An 18,618-nucleotide genomic window follows, 5' to 3' on the forward strand; every position below is an offset into this window, starting at 1 on the left:
TAAAGGTGCACAGCAAGGTCAGAGAGCCAGCCTTGCCTCTCAGTCCCTGGAGAGCTGCCCCATATGGCCTGGTTCCATTCCTGGCCTGCTGCCAAGGCAGCTTGGGTTTAGGGAGAGTTAGCCACAGAATCTATAAAAATTGTTGATTTAAAAAAGTGCATAGCAAAAGTCTTTATTCCATCATTCCTCTCTGCATGTTTCTTTGCATCTCTCTGGAGTTGCTTTGTGCAAACACGTAAACAAGTTATTCCATGCCGCTTTTTAATGCAAAATAATATATCTGTATAGGTATTTCTTTATTAACTTTGTCGCTTAACATTGTATTTTGAATAGATTTTTTTTCCCCTCACATTTTTCTTTGAAGTTTATTCAACACAACACAATCTCCAACTTCACTGAGGTGGCTGACCTTGTCCACAGTCAAAGCCACCTCTAAACTGGAATTCAGTTGCTGAACCAGCCCCAGCCTCAGCTTCCTTGTCAGCCCCAGGGGACACAGCACTGCTTCTGTAGGTGTCTCTGTGCATCTCCCCTCTTGCGTAACTCACCCTCTGGAACTTTAGACTGAGGCCTGCCAGTTGCAGTGCAGGTGGCAGGCACCTCACCCAGAGTGGGTGCAGGTGATTTCAGAGAAACTGGATGCCCTTGTTCGTAAGGTACCAATAGGAATGTCCAGGCAAACTGCGCCTTCACGTAGGCTTGAGACATCATGGCCTTTATTCTGTGGAGGTTGGGCACATTCTTGTCTTCTAGCTTGGGGTCTTTAGGCATGTGGACATCTTTCCTGGCAACCATCACTACTTCCTTAGAAAGGACTTCATAGATGGCAGTCTGGTTCTTAGGCATCAGCATCTCAGAGCCTGGAAAGGAACAAGAAAAGCTTTTTTTTTTTTCTGTGTGGCCCTGGCAGTCCTAGAAATCACTCTGTACACCAAGCCGGCCTCTAACTCAGAGATCTGCCTGCCTCTGCTTCCTAAGTGCTGGGATTAAAGATGTGTGCCACCACTGCCTGGCAACAATAGGTTATTTTATATTGCTCCGATTTACAATAAATATCATCCTGGAGATTTTTTTGTTTTGATCATGTTATTATATAAATTAAATGGTTATGATGATTTTCTTATTCTTTTTTTTTTATCAGTTTTACATACTTATTATATCTACTAGTTTACCTTTTGTTTATATGATAAATAGGGTCTTCCATTTCATTTGATTATTATATGCACAAACTATTGGTTAATATATGTGTTCTGTATGCTAACAGGAATGTTCTTTGTCACGCTATGAACTTTTTTCTAAATCTTTGTAAATCTCTTGAGTTAGTTGCTTTGATCTCTTGATAGGTTCACTGTGCCTGGTCCCTTAGGGTCTGTTTGCAGGTAAACAGGTGAACTGCTGTGAATGTGTGCATTAGGTAACTTCTTTTTGTCCACTTCTCACATATCTGAATGACTGACTTGATGTGGGAGAATCAAGGAAGTACTAAACAGTAAAGGTCAGCTGTAATCCCCACTTCTAGAATATCAAATGTTTAGATTTTTTTTCTAGAATCTTTATAAATATATAGTTTAGTTAATTGGATTTCTTGGTAGGTTCATTATTATACATGGTCCCTTAGCTTGCTAATTACCACAATTTGATTACAGGGAAGAGTAATTCTTCCTGTCTCCTGATATTTATCAATAAAATATTCTAGGAATGTCAGAATGAAGTTACTTATTAGAATGTGGCTCTTACCCAATTTAGTGGCTTGAGACAGACTGAGATGTAAGGAGTACAGTTCTACTTAACTGTGGCACCTTATAGAAATGTTCTTGTATCAAGGTAGTCGCAGTTTTAACCAAAGTGTAGTTGACATACAAAAATCAACATGTATGGGAGCTGGAGAAATGGCTTGGTGATATGCTGCTCTTGCAGAGGACCCTGAGTGCAGTTGCTAGCACCCATATCAGGTGGTTCAAAAACAACTGTAACAGCAGCTGCATGGGATTGGATGCTGTTTTCTAGCCTTTGCCAGCCTCAAATACTCACACAGAGATTCACTCACATATACATAATTAAAAATAATGTTTTTTAAAAGTCAGCATTTATACATATTGTAATAAAGTGATATACCCTGACCTGTAGATGCACCTTGTAGTATAGCATCATTCCTGAGGATCCGATCCTTTGTTTCTGTGCCATTTCTATGTCTCTTTCCCTCATTCCTGTACTAGGTTTGTGTTTTATAGAATTTATATAAATGACACGAATATGACTTTTGCCATTTCATTTTTCTGGTAGACAGGTTTTCATGTAGCCTTGGCTGTTTTTGAACTTGCTGTGTAGCTGAAGATGACTTTAATTTTTTGTTTGTTTTGTTTTCCTGGCTGTCCTGGAACTCATTTTGTAGACCAGGGTGTCCTTCAACTCACAGAGATCCTGTTTCTGCCTCCCAAGGGATTAAAGGTGTGCACCACCATTGCCCGGTGACTTTAAATTTTTTAATCTTTCTGTCCCTGTGTCCTTCATTCTGGGACCAGCAACATTCTGGTATATGTTAGTGGTGGGAATCAAACCCAGGGCTGCTGGCATGCCAGTCAAGCACTCTGACAACTGAGGTACATCCTCACCTCTGATGCATATTTTTTGTTTTGACTTATTCTTCCTTTACTTATGCTTATTTTGAGGTTCATTTGTGTTGGTTTTCATTTGGTTTATTATTTTTTTAATGGAGTAGTATTCTATTGCATGATGTGGCAGCATTTGTTTATCCATTAGCCTTTTGAATATATAAGAGCTATTTATAGTATTTGAACATTACAAATAAGGCCACTGCACATTTGCTTTTATTTCTCTGGAGTAAATATCTGTGGTCAATTGGTAGTGTATTTTTAAACTTTTGAAACTCTTGTGGCTTCCTTCTATCCCTCTCTCTCTCTTTTCTTCCCTCCCTCCCTCCTCTCCTCCCTCCAGTAGATGTCTGATTGGCACCCTTAGCATAGTGACATATAGTGACTGTTTAGACTTAGCTATCCTTCTGAGTATGTAGTGCTATCTTATTGTGGCTTTAATATATTTTTTAATTATTGCTTATATTGAGCATATTTCATGACTGTCATCTGTCCTTTTCACTGAAGTGTCTTGTTTAAATCTTGTACTTTTGAAAAGAGTATTTTTAAGTTCTTTATTGTCTTAGTCTTTAAATATACCACAGGCTAGGTAATTTATAAACAGTTGGAAGTTTATAACTTCAGAGTCTAGACCAGAGTCTAGACCAGTGGTTATCAACCTTCCTAATGCTATGATCCTTTAATATAGCTCCTCATGTTGTAGTGACTCCCAACCATAAAAATGTTTTTGTTGCTACTTCATAACTAATTTTGTTACTGTTATGAATCATTATATAAATAACTAGTTTTTCCAGTGGTCTCAGATGACCCCTTTGAAAGGGTCATTTGACCCCTAAGAGGGTCTCGCCTCACAGGTTGAGAACCACAGTTCAGAGGCTGAGATGAAAGGGCTGCATCTGGTGAGGACCTTTGCTGTGCACAGCATAGGTGAAAGTGTAATATAGCAAGAGACTGAGAGAGGTTGAGAGGAGACTAAGCTTTCATGAATTTATTTCCATTATATCAACATTAGTCTGTTCATGAGGGCAGAGCACTGGTGACCCAAACACACACCATGCCCTGCTGGTGTGATATATCAGAAAACAGCTTTTTTTCACTTAGTATTCAAAGCTGTGTAAGTGCTCACTGTTAGCATTCCAGTGCCTGATTGGAGCATTTCCTACTTGGACAGCTAAATGGTTTCCTGGTTTTGGAAGTGATTGTTAAAGCTACTATAAACTTCTGGTATTTCATTTTATGATCCATTTCTTTTCTTTTTCCCACATGGTGCTGAAAGATTGAACCCAGAGGCTTTGTGGGCTTTACCATAACAGAATGTGAATTTTTTTTTTTTAAAGACAAGGTCTTGCTGGGTGATGTTAGTGCACGCCTTTAATCCCAGCACTCTTGGGAGACAGAGGCAGGCGGGTCTCTGTTAGTTTGAGGCCAGTCTGATCTACAGAATGAATTACTGGACAGCCAGGGCTGTATTACAGAGAAACCCTGTATCGAACCCTCCCCCCCCCAAAAAAAAAAAAAAAAAAAAGACAAGGTCTCACTGTAGCTTGTGCTGGTCTCAGACTCATTTGTTTCTGGCTAGAGGGTGTGTGTGTGTGTGTGTGTGTGTGTGTGTGTGTGTGTCTGTCTGTGTTTAACTTTTGAAAAGTTCTGTTGGTTCATTCATTGGTTTAATCTGTTCTGTTACTATTACAGGTTTGGATTAAATTTCTTTTCAACTTTATTAATGTAGAAACTTATATTTCTTTTCTTTGAATATGTTGAATATGTAATAGTCTTTTAATTGCTTCTGGCCAGTGAGGTAGTTTCTAGCATTTTCTAGGTGTCTTTACTGATTTCTAAGTTTAATCCCAACATGATTTTGACAGAAAACATTCTTTTATTTTAATCTTTTTGAGTTTGTGGAATCTTGTCTAGTAAACATTCCATCTGCACTTGACAAATAAGTTGTCTTTGCTGCTGTTGTATGGTTCATTAAAGCCAGTGAAGTTACATTGGTCTAGTTATTAGTATGTTCCATATCCTTTTTGTCTTGTTAATTAAGAGGAGGGTTCTGAAATATCTTGATTGCTTTCTCCTTACAGTCTTGCTAGGTTTTGCCAAAGTGTTTTCAGGAGGTTCTTAGTACCTAGGAATGTGTACTCCTGATTAAGTTGACTTCTTTTAGGATTTGGTTTGGTCTTTTGTTTCCTTTGTCTCTTAGCCACACAGTTACTCCAGCTTTCTTCTGGAGTTAGCATTATTTTTGTTTTTTCATTCCTATGTATTTATAGTTGAAATGCATTTCTTGAATATGGCATGTAAATTTTTTTTTAAATGCAAACTGGTAATCAGTCATGTTATTGGGCTATTTAGACATTTTAATGTGACTGATTAGCTCTTAAACCCACCATCTTATTAATTTTTAATTACCCTATTATGTTTTATATTTTGTTTTTCTACCTTTTTGAAATAAATTGATGTGTGAATGTTTGACTTATTTTAGTGTACATTGTCATGCCACTTTCTATATTGTGCTAGAATCTCACGCTGAACTTTCTCATCTTTGTGCTTTTGTCAGATGTTATATGTATCTGCCCTGAGTATCACAGTTCTATCAGTTTTGCTTTAAAATAGGCTGTGTTTGTTCATTTCGAGATAGTGTCACATGTAGCCAGACAAGCCTTGAGCTTACTATAGCTGAGGATGAGCTGGGATGCCTAACCCTCCTGCCTTCACTTCTCAAGACAATATTAGAAACATGTGCCATCACACCTGACATTAGTCAATTTCATTTTATAGAGAAATTTGAAATACTTTTAAAACACCCATCTATTTACTACAGATATGAGCATCTAAAATTTAGTATCCATGTTTTAAAATTTCAAATTTTGGGACATTTGAGATTATCAGATTAGGAATTTCACTGGCAATGTCTATATGCCAGTAATCCCAAATCTAAAAATCTCAGAAGTTCTGATAAATTTCTATGTGGTAATACTGGTTTTATACTGCTAAAGAATTTTCTACCTTATAGAGCTATTGTCTTTTCACTTTCCTCTACCAAAAAAGTAAATTGTCTTCATTTGAAAAGTTTAATTATACTGTGTTGATCTTTCCCTAGTACATTAAAGACTGCTCCAGTCATTTTTTTGTAGATATTTACTGACATTTTATCTTTGTTCTTTATAAAATGTAATTTTTCTCCATAAGGCTGCCTTTTATATTTTGTCTTATTTATGTAAGCCATTTGATTACTGTTCACCTTTATACAGTTTTCTGCAATTTTCTTTTTATTGTTAAAAATAATTTATCTGGCTAGAGAAATCTTGACAATTAGCTTTCATTTACTATTGGTGGTATATGTTCACTCTCCATAGTGATAGGCTTCCATGAAGACATTTTCATTCTCTCTTCCTAACTTCCCCTTCTTGCTAGTCTCTGTGTTTGAACTTAACAGAGCTTTTTGTGTCTATGGGTGTATTAGTTATATGTCCCATTGCTATGTCAAAATACCTGACAAAGGCAGCCAAAAAGAAGGGAGGGTTTATTTTGGCTCTCAGTGTAGGAAATGCAGTCTATCGTGATTGGGAGCATATAGTGTTAGGAGCAGGAGATAGGCCAGAAGCAAATGGTTATGAGTGCTGTTACTCAGCCATGTGATTTCTTTTCTAGTCTGAAAGAATGGTACCACCCACTTCCCACTTCAGCTAACCTAATGTAAATAATCCTTCAGAGACATGTTCAGAGATTTGTTTCCATGGTGATTCTCAATTCCATCAAATTGACCGTCAAGATTAACCATCACATTGGGTTAATAGTTTTCTTTGCATAAATAACATTTTTCTGCCTCTCCTTTTCTCACACATCGTGTTCATCAACCTAGAATGAACCTTTAGTGAATTTTGTGTAGTTACAGATTGTGCAATGTTTTATCTCAGTTTGAGAACTCTGTATTTACTAGCACTCATTTTTCCATTTTGTATGATATATGACCTATTACCACCAGCTTTTCACTTAATGAGTATCTTTAAGGTTGGTCCTTGTTTGGGCACATACTTGTTTTGCTTATAATATTGTATGGTAATGAGCTTGCCATATTTATTTATCCATTTGCCAAGTCAGACATCTGGATTGTTTCCAGTTTTGAGTCAAAACATTTTTTTGCAATCATTTATGTGGACTTACAAGTATATACCTAAGAATTAACTACCATATATTAACTCCATGTTGAACTTTTTAAGGAACCACTGTGCTGATTAAGTGCCTGGGCCAGTTTTACATTTCCACTGGCAGCATATAAGGTTTGAGTTTCTCTGCTTACTAATATTGTCTCTGATTTTATTGATCCAAGTGGGTTCATCATTGTAATTTGGGTGGACAACATTTCCATTTCCCTCATGAGTAATGTTATTAAGTATCTTTTCATCTTTGTGTCTTTGGAGAAATATGTAATATGCCTTTTTTTTTTTTTTTTTTTTTTTTCCCTTTGAGTGTTTTTGAGATGGGTATTTCACTTTGTAGCCCTGAGTAGCCTGGAATTCACTGTATAGCTCAAGCTGGTGTCAGGCTTGTGATCTGATTGTCTCCTCCACCAAGTGCTGGGATTAAAGACAAACTACGACTCTGATTGTACTCAGATCTTTTCCTTTTTTTATTTAAGTTGTGTGCAAGTGTGCATTCATTTGTATGTAAGTACAGGTACACAAATTCTGCTGTGCTGCGTAGAAGTCAGGACAACCACCATTCTTGTTTTGAGACAGGGTCTCTTCTTTTTCCTCTGCATTTGCCAAGACAACAAGCTTCTAAGAGATTCTACCAATTTTCTTGTCTGTGCTTCCCATCTTCCTGAGGGCTCTGGGATTATAGATGCTCACACCGTCTGGTATTTAATGTAAATTCTGGGAACTGAAACTCAGGCCCACATACTTGCTTGCTAAGTGCTTTTACCCGTTGAGCCAGCTCCCCAGCCTCTCCTGAGTTTTAAGACTATAAATGACTTAGCAGATTTATGACCTACAAATAGTCTCTTTTTCTATGGCTTTGTCTTATACTTTTCTAATGTTGCCTTTTAAAGCACAAAGTTTTTTTTTTTTTTGGTTATGTTTTGTGTTTCCAGATAGGGTTTCTCTGTGTAGCCTCAGTTATTATAGAACTGGCCCATTAGACTAGGCTGGCCTTGAACTCACAGAGATCCACCTGCCTGTTTCCCAAATCTGGGGATTAAAGGTGTGTGCTATCATCATCCTGAGCTCAAATTTTTTCGCTTGTGCTGTTAATCCATGGTTATATAGACTTTCAGTTTGGTGTGTTTCCCCTGACACATTGGGGATTAAATTCAGGGCTTCATGCATATTTGACATGTACCTTATCACTGAGCAACATTCTTTAATTATGCATGCTTTTGAGTTTTGTATATGGTGTAAAGTAAGGGTCCAACTTTTTTTTTTTTTTTTACTTTTTAGAACTTTTGTGTATGATGTTTTGATGTGTGTATCTCCATACTACCACATGTTTGCCTGTGCTTAAGGCCAGAAAAGGACATCAGATTTTCTGGGACTAGAGATATTGAAGGTTCTGACCTTGTAGGTGCTGGGAATTGAACCTGGATCCTCTAAAAGAACAAGCAGCCAGTGCTCTGAACCACAAAGCCATCTTCATTCTTTTGTGTATGGCTCTCTAGTTGTACCTTTCTGTTACTTCTTGTTCTTTTTTTCTCTCTTTCATCTCTATTTGGAGCCTCTACTTAGTCACATGTGCATTGCACTGTAAAAGCTGTACCAGACATTTCTGAAGTGCTGAGTTTTTTTCAGTGTGTGTGTTTAGGTTTTTCTTGCCCTGCCTTCAAATAGAGGGTTTTTCTTCAGTGTGTGATCTGCTGTTAATCTCATCTTGCCCTCCACACCCCCATTCTGAATCTTGATGTCACTAAGCTCATTGTTACCATTTTTAAGCTTTGATTGGTTTTTCTCTTCTTCATAGATTTTTACTTTCCTGTTTGTTTATATGCTTGATAGTTTTTTTTCATTGGTGCCAGAAACTGATGTCCTTCTTTGTTGGATGGTGCATGCTTGAATATTCCTTCAACTAATATTTGTTATGGGGTGAACTGAAGTTACTGGAAAGCAATTTCACTCTTTTGAAGCTTGATCTTAAGCTTTTCTAGGTTAGACAACAGCAGTCATTAGTCTGGAATTGAATGTTGAACCTATGCCTTCTGAGCTGAAAGGATTTTGTTCTCTCCTCAGCATTTGGGAACAGTGTGGCCTAGCCATTTGGGTGTTTCCTCCTCTGGCTCAGGCAGTTTTTCACATTCAGTGCTTAAGGGTAACCGTCTTCATATCCAAAGGTCACTTTGTTTTTCTGTACTGTTCCCTGAATTCTAACTACCACAGTGTTGGTACTCTTGTCTCCAGAGCCCAGATTACTCTGCTCTGTGATTGCCCCCACCCTGCTTTTTTGCAAATACTGAGAAGTACACTGAGACAACTGTAGAAACTGCCTGTTTGTTTCCCATTCCTATTGGGTAACTTTACTTACCTTGGTTGATATCTGGCATATTTGTTTCCGGTAGAATAACAAATTGAGGCTTTATTAGCCTATCTTGATTAGAAGTAAAAGTCTCGAGGTTGCTTTTGCAGCTATTAGGCCTCAAACATTACAGATATTGTAGAGAAAGGTCTTATGGATGTAGAAAACTATTGACCTCTTAATCAAGAAATGCCTAAATGTATATTTAATACTGCTTGAAAGAGTGGTGCATTTTAAGTTGAGTACTGTGTCTCTTGCTTGACTTAGTATCTGAAAAGTTCTTGGGCAGGTATTTTTACTTGTGTATTAACAATACAGGCTTTCTTTCTTCTTGTTTGTTTTGCTTTTTTGAGACAAGATCTTCCTGTGTAGATCAAGCTGGCTTGGAACTTCCTGAGATCTGCTTGCCTTGACTCTCTATTGCTAGAATTAAAAGTTTACACCACAACACCCAGCTTTACTGCCTAGAAAGCCCCACATTACATAGGTTCTGGGTTTTTTTTTTGTTTTTTGTTTTTTTGTACGATGCAGTTACTACTTGAATAATTTGTTCCTAATCTCAACTAGTTTGAGATACCTTTGCTTCCTTTCTTCTTTTTTAGGCAGACTTCCTATTTTCTGGTGTATAGAATAAACAGTTTTTTCAGATAATTGTATTTGATTTTGTCTTCATAAATTTATCTTTTGTAGTACCCAAATTCTAGATTTAGTACTGCTGTGAATTATTATATTTTTGTTTTAGCATATCTTAGGTCATTTAAAGGATACATTCTTTCCATTGTGCTCTTAAAATGAAGATAGTCTCAAGTATTGATGCTTCGCTTTAAAAGTTTAAATTTTAGTTTTAATCTGCTAGTTAGAGTTAATTATTCAGTGCATGCAGTGAATTGTTCTAAAATGGATGAAATCTTCCTCGCTAAGCCTTCTCAAAGTTTTTAAAGTAGTAATTTAAGTACCTAATTAAAACATCAAAATCTTATGTAATACATGGACCAAATTCTTGGAGATCACTATATAATCCTTTTCTCTTTTTCTGTCTTGCAGGAAAAGTAAGAAGCTTAAGCTCATCTTTGTGGTCACTAACTCACTTGACAGCTTTGCATCTGAGTGACAATTCCCTGTCCTGTATTCCTTCAGACATTGCCAAGCTTCACAATCTGGTATATCTGGACCTGTCCCATAACCAAATCCAGAGTTTACCGGCAGAACTCGGAAACATGGTATCACTCAGGTATGGAGGGAGACTCAGTACTGGATATTTAGATTCCCCAAAACAAAGCCTGCATATATCTTGTTAGGAAATAAAACCATTTTATATTTAAAGAAAGGAAGCATCATAACTGTATCTTCTGTTGAAAGATTTTTGGTAGAATTGAATGTTCAATAATAAAAATTAAGCAGGTCCATTGCTTGGGCTTTGTTATTTTGATGTTTTTTTTCTGAAACAGGGTTTCTTTGTGTATCTCTGACTATCCTTGCTCTGTAGACCAGGCTGACCTCAAACTCAGAGATCCCCCTGTCTTTGCTTCCCAACTGCTGGGTTTAAAGTCATGCACCACCACTCCCTGACATTGCCTAGTTTTTTATTTCTGTGTTTTGTGTTATGTATTTTATTTTTGAATTAAAAAGTTTTAAAAAATACACTTTATTGATTCTTTGGGACTTTCACATCATGTATCCCAATCCTGCTCACCTCCCAGTCTCATCATATCTACCCCTCACCACTGTAGCTCCCCCCCCCCAAAAAAAAGATTAATTAAAAACAAAAGACAACAAACCCACCTCCCTCCTCTGTCTTTCCAATACTTTGTATTCATCCTAGTGACATCAGGAGCTGTGCTGTGTTGTGCCTTATACCCTTTTGTCCAGTCAGCCTCACCTGCAAAATGTTCATTGCGATGAATTCTTGTTCTGAACCAAAAAGTTTAAAGCACTGTAAAGCACTGTGTTATTTGATGTACTTGCCTGTGGCCAGCAGTTGATGCCATGCAAACATTTTTAACACTGGTTCTCAGAACCTGTTGCCCATAGTAGGAAAGCTCTGGCATGAATAAAGCTAGAATTAGTTACTGTGTTTAGAAGCTTTGTAGTTTCATGGGTAGAATTTGTAGTGATGTTATTTCTTTGGGAATCTTACTTTGGCATTTATAAATTATGTGATCTTGGACAGATTTCTTAGCCAGAGGCTGGGATGTTGGTAATGATGAATTCACAACTAACTCTGTCCAGCTTTAATATTTCAGCAAATGATAATTACTGGGTGGCATTTTTTTTTTTTTAACCTTTGAAGGTACATAAGATATACATAAAAGCCAGGGTTGGTAGTGCACGCCTTTAATCCCAGTTCTTGGGAGGCAGAGACTCTAAGAACTCTAAGAGTTCAAGACCAGCCTAGTCTACAGAGTGAATTCCAGGACAGGCTGGCTCCAAAGCTACAGAGAAACCTTGTCTACCCCCCTCAAGACTCCACCCCTCCCAAATCTACATAAAAATAAAGCTGAATCAGCATACCTGCACAGTGGTTTCCATGGCTTTTCTGATATCTTCTAGTGTCTTTACAAACTCTTTCACTAGCCTTTTAACGGTTTTTTTTTTTTTTTTCCTTTTTCTTTTTCTTTTTTTCTTCTTGGCTTAGTTATTGAGTATTTACTATGGCTATTTTTCATCTTTGGAAACAAAATGGTATAGAGAACCTCTTTCCCCTTATAATGGGTTTGGAAATAAATAGGAACCAGTTACTCAGATCTTGTTTTTCTTGTTCAGTTTTCTCAGAAGCAACCAGGATTTTTAAAGAAACAAATAATTCTTTTTATCTAAAATCTGCTTAGTAAAAGTTAAAATAGGAACTTGACAGTATGTCAGTTTGGTGTTGGGGGCTTGGTTGCCTTTTTTTCCTTTAAAGAGTCTTACGATATATTGTGGTTATAAAAAACATTAATCTTTTGTTTAAGTGAAATTTTTTTTTGTAAATTTGGAGAACTAGTAAACATAAGCTTAACTGTGTAGTCATCATTAAGCTCATCAAACAGTCCTCATGGTAGCTGTGTGTTAACTTCTTTTCTTGCTGCTGTGACTAAGTGTATGACAAGAAACTACTTAAAGGAGTAGCTATGTCATTTGACTCAAGGTTGAGGGGATATAGTCCATCATGGTGGGAAATTTCAACACAGTAGCAGAAATGCATAGCAGTTGATCACATAGCATCCACTATCAGGAAGTGAAATTGAGACATCCCTCACGCTGTGCTGTGATACTACCCATATTGAGGCTGAGTCATCCTGGGTTTAGGCTCTCTGGAAGTACCCTCTGAGATCTGTCTCTACACTGTTTGATCCTTTCTGCTTTCTTAGTACAATTAGTGGAGCACACATGTGCCAAACTAGCACTGCTTTGCTACTTGCCAACCATGTTTCTAGCCTATAGTGAGGTAAGTATTTCATTTGGGAGTAATTTTGTGTATTCATGAATTTAACAACTTTTAAAAATTGAAGCTTGTATCATACTTTGTTCTTGTTTCTGTTTTGGTTTTTTTTCCCTGCGTATTACCAAAGGTTTGGTCTGTGGCAGTTTTGTTTAACTACATAGGAAGGCCAAGGTTAAATAATGGAATACAGGGTATAAAGCTTTGTCGTGCTTAGGTACATACTTTCCTAGAAATAACATTGTTGATTTTAGTTGTTAAGGTTAAAATTAAAATGTCTTTATATCAACAGGGAGCTCCATTTAAATTACAACCAGTTACGAGTTCTACCTTTTGAGCTGGGAAAACTGTTTCAGTTGCAGACTTTAAGCCTGAAAGGTAGGATTTCACTTTTTTCTTACAGTGTTGAGCTATTAGAGTTCTTACCAGGGTGCTTTGGCAGGCAGTGTTGTCACCTCATGCTCTGCTGCTTTAGCTGTGCTTCAGTTCTCTGTTCCTGTGACTGTTCAACTCCAGGCTGTCTGTGTCTTTCTGTTCTATCTGCTGTTGACCTATCTATCTGCTTTCTTAGCTTGTATCTTGATGATACATTACTTATGCCATGCTTTCTCATCATGATATAACAGCTTCCCATAAAGGAAGAAAGAAGTAAATAGAAATTTTCGATTTGGTCCTGGTACTAAAAATTATGCTTTTGAGGATTTATTTTTTACAAAAGAAGTTGATCTATGGTTCCTTAATTAGTGTTGGAAATGGAAGAGGGCATAAATAATGCAGTAGGAACCATTGTAAAATGTTGTAAGCCAGAAGGAACCAAATCACATTTTTACATGTGTCAAGACATGGACATGTTTTGTAATGTAATTAGTTCTTCGCCAGTCTGGGCAGGTGTGGACAGACTGCTGTCTTCTAAAGGGAGACTTCTGGTTAAAGTCTCTTAAGAGTTGCATTCATATTTGTAAAAAATAGTTACAGAATCAGGTTATATTCTTATAAGTTCCTTTGGTATATTATAAAAACTGTTCAAGAAGTAAATGAAAAAATAAAAGTACACATTTGTATATATGTAATTTTTAGCAGCCATCAACTTTGTGTATGGTTCAAGTCCATTTCATGTTACAGAAAGCTGCTGTTGTATATCCTTCCAGTTGAGAGTTGATACAAAGCACTTCTCTATTAACATTAACCTATTATTGCTCATCATTTTTAATATTTGTATAAAATTGCAAATTTTGAGGCTGGATAAATGACTCAGTGGTTAAGAGCACTGATTGCGACCTGGGTTCAATTCCCTGTATCCACGTGGTGGTTCACAACCACCTGTAACTCCAATTTCAGGCAATCCAGCTCCCCTCTTCTGGCCTCCAGAGGCATAAGCAGGCCCATGATGCACCCACGTGCGCACACACGTGCACGCACACACACACACACACACACACACAGGCAAAACATCCATACACATAAAACAAATCTTTAAAAGAAGAAAATTTTTAAATCAATTTTTTTTTTCTTCAAGACAGGGCTTCTCTGTTATTGCTTTGGAGCCTGTCCTGGAACTAGCTCTTTTAGACCTGGCTGACCTTGAACTCCCAAAGATCTGCCTGCCTCTGCCTCCTGAGTGCTGGGACTGAAGGCATGCTCTACCAATGTGCAGCTAAAAAGCAAATTTTTATATAGAAATTTCAAAAGTGGTACTTTTATTTGGTAAATTTTTAGCAACTGTGTTGTAATATAATTTTTGTGGTGTTAGGTGATTCTTTTGATAAATTTTTCTAAATCTAAAACACTGTATTATCTTAATTTACCTACTTAAATTTCCCCCAGGAAATCCACTTACCCAAGATATATTGAACCTCTGTCTGGAGCCTGATGGAACAAGAAGGCTACTGAACTACTTACTCGATAATTTGTCAGGTACTGCAAAAAGAAGTAAGTGGCTGTTTGTTTAGACTTTTTAGTAGGAAGAGATATAAGAATATCACTTAATTATTATTGTATTTTTTTTACATATATATATATATATATACACATATATATATACCCAGTTTCAACGGAACAACCACCTCCAAGATCTTGGATCATGTTACAAGAACCAGACAGAACAAGGCCAACTGGTTAGTAGCCCTATTTTTAACAATTAGTGTGGCCAGGTCTTGATAAGCTGAAAGTATTGTTGATATCAGATACTGAACAATATTGAAGGCAGTATTATTATAGGCTGATTTAGTTTGGGAAATAATGATAAAGATTTAATTCTGTAATGCATTGCTTCTCAGCCAGGAGCAGTTTTATCTCCATGGGGCATGTATTAGTTTTAACAATTCTGACTGTTAAAAAGTGGGAGAAATACTACAACAACATAGGGACACAGCTAAATACCCTACAGCACCTGGCCTGGTCAGACTCTAGTAACCATACAGAATGTCAATACTGCCACTGTTGAGCACCTGACTTATGGCGGTAGATTCACTGAATAAGTAACACTAAAATCTTTCCACGTTGGAGGTTTCCATGTGCTGATGTGATATTAGCAAAATTGTGAGATAGTTTTCTTACTTGAGAGGAAAAAAATGAACTAATGGCCTCTGATCTATTTTTAAACCTAAATTTTATGAGAATAGTTTAGTTCTCAGGGTATTTTTTTAAAACAGGATTTGGCTGATGGTATACCTGGCTTCTGCATGAATTAATACACAGGCTACCTCGTTTCATGTTACTTTTTCTTATTTTGCTTCATATGTAATTAAAATGTGTTGTGGGTTTTTGTTGCAACCCTGTGTCAATACGATCTGCCATTGCCATTTTTCCTGTAGCTCAAACAGTTTTTTTTAAAGCAATAAAATATTTCTTAGTCTGTGTGTTTAAGACAATGCTGTTCTATAGATAATGAAAAACTTATTTTTGTGCCCCAGGAAGCCAGCAATAACCTCTGATTTGCTTTGTTTGCAGTACTCACTATTTTAGTGTTCTGGAGCCAAACTCCCAGTCACTCTTCAAGTTAGTCTATAGTTGCTCTACTAAGAAAAAGAAAGTTGGGCAGCCTGTTAAGGAAACTCAAGTTTCCACATCCTACACTAACAGTTGGTGGTGTAGAAGAAATAAGGAGTCTTGGTTTATAGAATTAAGACTCAAAAACGTCTTTTAACTTCTATAGATACAAGCACATTGTATCCTAATTGGTTCGTTTAACTCCCCTTCCATTACTTATTTTTCTTTTTGTCTCCAAGCTGGCATAGTCAGACTTAACATAGTGAGGACTATTACTGAAATAATTAAGGTTGTTGGGTTTTTTCCTGCAATGTGTGTGAATCAGTTATCTTTCCTACAGCCTTGTTTTCTGTCATGTGCTATAATGTTCTTTGTGATAAATATGCGACCCGGCAGTTATATGGCTACTGTCCATCATGGGCACTTAATTGGGACTACAGGAAAAAGGCCATTATTCAAGAAATCTTGAGCTGCAATGCTGATATTATAAGTCTTCAGGTAAGTCATGCAAAAGACTTTTCAAGTTTTGTGACCCTTCAAACCAGGACAAAACAAAAAGCAATTATACTAGAATATATTATGCTATTATAAATTCTAGCTTCAGTGGCTAGCTCTTAAAATTCTGGCCTTTTCTTCCCTCTCCATGGAACAGATGGGAGGAGGGGAAAAGTGGGAGGGGGGAGCAGGAGGAGAGGATGGAGGGAGAACTGGGATTGGAATGTAAAAAATAAATTAATTTTTAAAAAAGAAAACTGGAAACAAATATGTAGCCTAAAAAAAAATAAAAATTCTGACCTTTTCTTGGTTAGGTGAATTCTGAGAATAGTAACAATCTTTGCAACTCTGTGCTGTCAAATAAAGTAAAGGGGGTTCAACTAGGTTTAAAAATTGGCAGTAACTTTTTCTTCTTCCTCCAATGTTTCTGTGTAATGTATTTGAATTGGGTGGCAAAGTTGCTAAAATTGTGGCACAACTAGATATAGTCTTGTTTTACCAGCACTGTTACTGGTAAAGTTAGGGTGAAATGGGAAAAAATTGGAGTGTCTGCACAGTAATCTAGGTTTTTTTTTTTTTTTTTTTTTTTTGCCCAATTCTCATAATAACACAGTTTTAGTCAACTTGTTTCTCTTCGTGGGCCTGGAATTAAAATATGTGATAACTTAATTCCTTCTTGTATGCTTCTCATTCCATCAGTTCTAAGACAAATCTACATGTGTAGGTATACATGTCTTTCATTTTACTCCTAAACTACGAAGAACTGGCATTGGCATGTGGTACAATAAAGTCTTCTGATTGGTTTTAAATAAATTATATTTTGAAGATGTTCTATTCTTTAATCTGTAGTTGAAAAAATATTATCTCAGATTGGGTTAATGTATAGGACAGAATTTTGTCTTTGAAGTAACTTTGCTGATTATGATTTTTCAGGAGGTCGAAACGGAGCAGTATTACAGTTTTTTTCTGGTAGAACTAAAAGAGCGTGGCTATAATGGATTCTTTAGCCCTAAGTCTAGAGCTAGGACAATGTCGGAACAAGAAAGAAAGCATGTTGATGGCTGTGCAATATTCTTCAAGACAGAAAAGTAAGCCTATCTGTTTTTGTTTGTTTTGATTTGGGTTTTTTTTGGTTTGTTTGTTTGTTTTTAAGGATGTCTTCAGTATTAGCAGGGCGGGGCCAAGGATGTAGCAATTAATTGGTATATAAGAAAATGAAGTGCTATATTACTCAAGAAAACACAACTATTTAAAGTTTAAAGGGTTTTGTTTTTGTTTGAAATAACTTGGTTTGGGAGCATGCTAAAAGTGCTGTTGTTTCTTTGGATGGCTTACCAGGGCTTTATTTACAACTGCTTGTTGAAATATTATATAGGTAACATCCCTCTGAGAAGCCTATGCTTTGGAAAATAATTGTTAAAAATTATGAAATGAAATATTCCAGAACTGATGGTAAAGATGACTGACTATACTGTATTACATTTTAAAGGTATTTCTAGGTTTTGTTTGTACCAAGAATAGACTAAAAACAACTTTAAGGTTTAATACCGATACATCAGTGTTTAGGGTCAGGGGATATACATCTGTGGTAGAGATTTCGCCTAACATGCACAAGACCCTGGTTCAATCCTCAGCACCACAGAAAGAAGCCATACCACGTTAGACTAGAAACAACCTTATAAGAATGTAGGGAGGTTGGAATTGTGGAGGATTTCCCACAGTATGACTGAAGTGACTTTATTTGGTAATGAAGTTTGGGAGAAAAGACATTTCCCAATTATATGTTTATGCTTTGTTTCAGATTTACTTTGGTTCAGAAACACACTGTTGAATTTAATCAACTAGCAATGGCGAATTCGGAAGGGTCTGAAGCTATGCTGAACAGAGTCATGACAAAAGATAACATTGGAGTTGCAGTACTGCTAGAACTGCGAAAGGAATTGATTGAAATGTCATGTGAGTGATTCCTCCCATCTCTTCTCCCAATTTAATAGTTCGATAAGGTATCTTCAAAACAGAAATCTCATATATATTTAATAGTCTGATTTAATACTCAAAGAAATACAGTAATACAGTGAGTATTTTTCTTTTCTAAAATATCATACATCTTTTTCTCTACTGCAGAACTAAAGATGAGAAAACATTGCCCCCAAAAGTTACTGCCTTGTACAGGCATAAAGATAAAAAATTTTTTGAGTCATTGAGATAAATAGTAATTGAAATAACCGCTTAGGGCTAAGAATTCAATATACTTCCATTATTTCTTATCAGGAAGGGTGTTTGTTAAAGCTAACTTCATGCCAGTTTTCCTGACTGACTTATAATTGTATAAGGGTCTTGAGTTTGGGGAAGGTGACTTTTTAAGAAAAAAGACTGTAGTATAGTATACAGTGACTTGGATGCTAAGAACTGAAACTTCCATCACTTGTGCAATTTGGGGTGTCCAATGTAAAGATAAAGTGAGAGAGAAAACCTAGTGACTGGAGCCTGTACCCCATACTAGTACTAGTTGAGTGTGCACAAAGCCTGGACTCAGTCTCTCACTCTGCCAAAACAAGACAAAACCCACAAAAGCCAAAGAATTAATAATTGTTA

General features: G+C 36.7%; 1 protein-coding gene and 1 pseudogene across 2 annotated transcripts in view; one reads left to right on the plus strand and one right to left on the minus strand.

The window, feature by feature from the left end:
* Window positions 1-18,618, plus strand: part of Cnot6 (CCR4-NOT transcription complex subunit 6) — a 46,466-nt gene that overhangs the window by 19,205 nt on the left and 8,643 nt on the right. Inside the window, exons 3-9 of one of the 2 annotated variants that reach the window (XM_051180835.1) lie at window positions 10,164-10,350; window positions 12,833-12,918; window positions 14,365-14,469; window positions 14,586-14,654; window positions 15,869-16,026; window positions 16,957-17,111; window positions 17,825-17,979. In XM_051180835.1, the coding sequence (XP_051036792.1) occupies window positions 10,164-10,350; window positions 12,833-12,918; window positions 14,365-14,469; window positions 14,586-14,654; window positions 15,869-16,026; window positions 16,957-17,111; window positions 17,825-17,979 (915 nt within the window). The remainder of the gene's footprint in view (window positions 1-10,163; window positions 10,351-12,832; window positions 12,919-14,364; window positions 14,470-14,585; window positions 14,655-15,868; window positions 16,027-16,956; window positions 17,112-17,824; window positions 17,980-18,618) is intronic. The other variant, XM_051180836.1, reaches the window with a different exon arrangement.
* On the minus strand, window positions 393-852 carry LOC127219369 (40S ribosomal protein S10-like; annotated as a pseudogene).

The sequence above is a fragment of the Phodopus roborovskii genome, unplaced genomic scaffold (genome assembly GCF_943737965.1).
Source record: "Phodopus roborovskii unplaced genomic scaffold, PHOROB, whole genome shotgun sequence".
Classification (NCBI taxonomy): Eukaryota; Metazoa; Chordata; class Mammalia; order Rodentia; family Cricetidae; genus Phodopus; species Phodopus roborovskii.